The 4,935-nt window shown below is 36.9% G+C and overlaps 1 protein-coding gene across 1 annotated transcript; it reads right to left on the reverse strand.

The window, feature by feature from the left end:
- Positions 1-495: 495 nt before the first annotated feature.
- Positions 496-4,130, reverse strand: LOC111373907. The gene is made up of 7 exons (XM_022996505.1): positions 4,019-4,130; positions 3,647-3,930; positions 3,447-3,588; positions 2,799-2,948; positions 1,206-1,642; positions 983-1,126; positions 496-888 (listed from the first exon to the last, which is right to left on the reverse strand). The coding sequence occupies exons 1-7, from the start codon at positions 4,128-4,130 to the stop codon at positions 496-498; spliced, it is 1,662 nt and encodes a 553-aa protein (XP_022852273.1).
- Positions 4,131-4,935: the final 805 nt, after the last annotated feature.

The following is a 4,935-nucleotide window of genomic DNA, read 5'->3' on the forward strand; positions in this document are numbered from 1 at the left end:
TTTTCGTCTAAATATGTGTAAAGAGCATAAAAAAAACTTCAACGATTACCAAAGGCATTTGTCTGTGCCATTCAAAGTTTGCATTCCTTTCTTCTTTCCCTGTGCCAATTCCTTGTCCATTGTTCAATATAGATTCGAAATCATGTCTTACAATCTACTATCTGTCTACAATTCTTCGCTGCCTTCTCATAATTTGGATCACATCCACTCTCGTTTTCACTCATTTACATAAGTCAACTTTCAAATAAGAGAAAAAATAATAAATATATAAGCTTGACAAAAAAACTTTCTTTCATTTAAAACCATGCTAACAGAATATTTAGATAGAAGCTGGCATTAAAAATAAGATGTACTAATTAATTGAAAACAAGAAAGCAATGAAAAAGTTTCGGAACACAGGTACAACAATTAAACCACTGATAGTATCATTAAGTATAAATGCAAAGCAATACAAAGGCATGGAAAAAGCTAATCAAACAAAAGTGAAATTCATCATCATCTGTATTTGTTAGTCATGGATGGTCGGCTTTTAAGTTTACTTATAAACATGCCGGGACCATAGGTGGATAGGGCTATATTCCGAAACAAAGGAAGCTCCAATATTGTAAACAAGAAAACTGGAATGCAAGCCGATACCATCATTAGGATGAAAACCCAGTCATATGTTTCATCAACAACAATCGTAAATGCTGCACCAAATGCTGTCATCATAGAGGCTATGGCTACAAATAGTGAAGCAAAACCAAGTGCATATCTCCTAAGCATTAACTCGAGAAAATCTTTTCCTGCACATCTCGCAGTTAGGATAGATAAGAATAAAAGGAGGGAAGAAATGGAGGAAAATAGAGCCAAAGACTCTGCTACGACAAAAACCACAAATTTTTTATTCTTCAAAAGATAGGGATGCCATTATCAGTTGTGTTTCCTCCTGGTACAGTAAAAATTGCAGCAAACACAACTGTGGCTATGAGAGTAGTATCACCATGCATGAGTTTGATGTATCCTTCATCCATTGTTCGCTCATTTCGAGCAAATCTTTGTGAGTTTCTGTGAACAATTCCCTTGGTGTTTTTCCTTGTGAGTTCATTTGCCACTTATATTTATCGTTCACCATTTTTTCCACCTCCTGCATTGCATGAAATTTTAAGGATGCTAAATTTATAAATGTCGATTAGTTTGTATTGATGCCTAGAGGAAATTAATACCTTAAACCACTGTAATTCTCTCTGCATTTGAAAAGCAGGACCCATAACAGCATTGAGTTGAGGAGATGGTGCCAATTTGGCTGCCATATGCAATGTATTGTTTGAGTCATTATCTAATCCAGAAGCTAAAAATGTATTCCGTGCCGTCTCATCGATCAGAAGATTGAATAACTTCTCTCGACGATGCTTGATAGCTACTTGCAATAGAGTATGGTTACTGTATTTGTACCAAAGTAGATCTGATACATAGTTCAAAGTTGCTTCTACAATTTCGACTACTCCTCTCACCGTGGCAACATGTAGAATTCCGCCATCCAAGAAGAAGTATAGAGTTTGCTCATTATCTAATAATACAGCTTGTTTGCAAACAAATTCTATTAGTTCAAAACACTGTTTGTGTACCAGCTTTCGACCATACACATGCTTCAATCTTGGCTCTGCAAATGAGAAATTAAAAAACTGAACTTTTGAGTCATTGAAAATTAATGTAGTAATTGCAATAATTTATCATTACTTGTACAGCTTTACATAACCATCCGACTGCTGCAAGAAAACTGGCTTAGCTTAGTTAAGTTGCCAAAGCAGAACCACAAAACTATAATAAACCTGCATTTTTTCCTATAATTTACATGGAGCAATCACCATGATGCTTTTAAAGTAAAAAATAAAAGTTGAAAATTTTGATGTGGTCTAAAACAAGCACCAAGTCAATGATACAAAATATTTAATACTTATGTGATTAAGATAGGCTTTCTAGGAAGCAAGTCATTGCTTGTACTTTATACATTTTGATAATCATCTTAGAGTATATATTTTGTTGTATGTGGATGATACTTTATTGGCAGGTAGCAACTTAAAATATACAAGAAAACAAAGGTTAGTTAAAACTTGAGTTTGAAAAGAGAGATTTGGGTCTAGCCAAAAGAATTCTAGGCATGGACATAACAACAGATAGAACGTGTTCTTCACTTTTTCTATATCAGAAAAGTTCTCTCATAAAATTTTGGAAAGATTTCATGCTGGAATCAAACTCTGCCTTTTGCTGAAATTTTTTTTTTTTTTTTGGCTGAACATAAGACAGCAATAGATGCCGAGAAAATGTTAAATATACCTTACTATAGTGCTGTTAGATCTATTAGTGTATTAAGATGATATATGTCCAATCCAAGTATTGAACACTGAGAATCTTCAAAATGGCTTCTCAGATACATGAAAAGCACATTAGATTTTGGTTTAGTTAAGCATTGCAAAGATGGTATTAAACTTGAAGGGTATGTTGACAGTGAATGCAAGTGACAAAGATAAAAGAATGCGAACATCAAGTCTGATTTGCAATAGGTTGTGGCTCTTTCAACAATTGAAGTTGCGTATATATTTGCAATTAAAGTTTGAAAAATAAAAAAGCAATTTCACTCCAAGAATTGAATCTAATTGAAAAGGAAGTAAAATTGTTTTCAGATAGCCAATCTGTTCTTTATCTTGTAAAAATCATGTATATCGCGAGAGAACTAAGAATCTCCAGAGCTAAATTGAAATTAAGACTGTTAACTTTTGTTTATTATAAGCCATGGAAAAGGAGTAGCAAGCACTTACGTGAATAAATGAATCTCTCCCAAAAGCTATGTCTACTTCCACTTGGGAATGAATGAGGGTGCCCGGAAAGCACATGCAATATTGTTGTCTCTGTTTCATCTCTTGCAGTAGCCAAATGCGAATACCCGTGAAGAAGATCCAATGTAATGTCTGGGAAAAAAATAAAAAATACAAAATGATAATAATAATAATTGGAGAAACTCGAACACAATATATGCATATAAAAGCATAAAAATGCTAAAAAGATGTTGACATTCCTTTTTTCCTATGACCAGTCCGCAATTAGTTTATTGGTACCCACCCACAGATGTAATTTTTGACTTCAGAGGATATCATCAGCTTGGGGGTTTGGAACATCAAGTTTTTGGATCAAAAAATTTGAAGTTTGTGATATAGATCCAGATTAAGAATTAATCATCGAATTTGGATAAAACTTCGAATAATTCTTTCTTAATATAACATACATGTAGAAATTAATATTCTTATTCCACTTTCCAACAATTGCTACTCCATTAAATTGTCCGATGCAGTGCCAGTGATTATCCAACTAATTAGTGCAAAGAGAAGGAGAAGTAAAGCCTAGATCGAAGCTCAATCCGTGAAATTGATTTTTCTTGAAATAGTTTCAGAGGCACTAAACATAGAAACCTGCAGCTGCAATACCCAAAATTAGCGAACTTGAACAAGGACCAGTAAAGGCATAGCGCGGATGCTCATCTGTAGTCAACGTAGAAAGGTACCATAATATTTCCTTACGTGCACCCCAGTTAGCAGCAAAGAAAAACGGGGTCTTTCCATCAATGTCTGTAGCTAGAGGCAGAGCCCAGTTTTTTCTACCAATGCATTACTGTGGCAGCATCTACAGTTCCCCCCACAGCTGCATAGTGAAGTGCGGTGCAACCCCTTTTGTCTTGTGCATTGAGTGCAGCAGTCGGCATTAGGTCTGCCAGCTTCTCCACAAATTCGGACTGGGAGCTGCTGGCCGCCACATGAACTGCCGTCATTCCTTGGAGTGAGATTACCTCTGTCAATGCAGCACCATGATTGTCGATGATACTTTTAGCAGTAACCCAGTAGCCTTCTTTTGCAGCTAGATGCAAGGGTCGGTAGTAATTAAGGTTCACTTCAGGACCTTTATTTAGCACATTGCGATTTTCAAAATTAGTGAACTAAAATGTTCACTCTATTTAAAATTTTATAGTAAGTTTTATAATTCTTACCCATGAAGAATGTTGGTGCCGGCCATTTGGGAGGAGCTGCTGGCCTCTGTGCATTTAGTTGGTGACTTCCATCAACGTCTAACAAGTTATTAGTATTGTTACGTGTTGTCATACTAGGCCAATATACGTGGGCCTATGGCCCACTCAATCCAAGCCACGGTGGCACTCCAGCCGAGGTGGTATGTATGGCCGAGGCTCGTCATGCCGAGGCCCATATACTGAGGCCTTTAATGTTGCCAAACTCCATATGCCGAGGCCTGTGGATATTTTCGAAGCCCTAAAGCGGAAGTAATACATGAGTGGCAGAAGCCCCCGAACCATGAAGGAACTTCTTCCATGATCATCTCTCCCAAGAGATCTTCTACATGAAAATCTTGTTTAAATGATTGATGGAACGTTTATCATGAGTGCATATGTCAAGTCTTATCACTAGCATGGGGGTTCTGCACAAGCAATAAATACACAGCAAGCTAGCAAGTCAAGGATGATGCCTAGGATTGAATGTTTGAATTAAGGAGATGAGGCCACGTGCCACCTCATCTAAGGTCTGTCATTTCACATGTAACACTATAAATACTTTCCCTGTATAACATTGAAAGGCTAATGCAAGAATCAATACAAGAAACCACATTTTACTCTCTTATTATCTTACAACACAAACGAGTTCATACATATTTAGATATACATTTACAAACGTCGATTGGTAATTATTGTACAATCGGATTAAGAACGTCTCATCGGATTCCGAACTTTCTCATCCCACGTTGTTGAGGTACTCCCACGCCCCCAATTCGTTCGTTCTAGACCATCCACGTGTCTTAGCGTGTAGGACCTTCGCTCACGTGTGTGCCGGTGGGTCTCGCATCTGTTGGCAACACTTTTTGGGGTCAACAGATTGACACCGTCTGTGAGAAACC

This window comes from Olea europaea, chromosome 2, assembly GCF_002742605.1.
Source record: "Olea europaea var. sylvestris chromosome 2, O_europaea_v1, whole genome shotgun sequence".
Classification (NCBI taxonomy): domain Eukaryota; kingdom Viridiplantae; phylum Streptophyta; class Magnoliopsida; order Lamiales; family Oleaceae; genus Olea; species Olea europaea.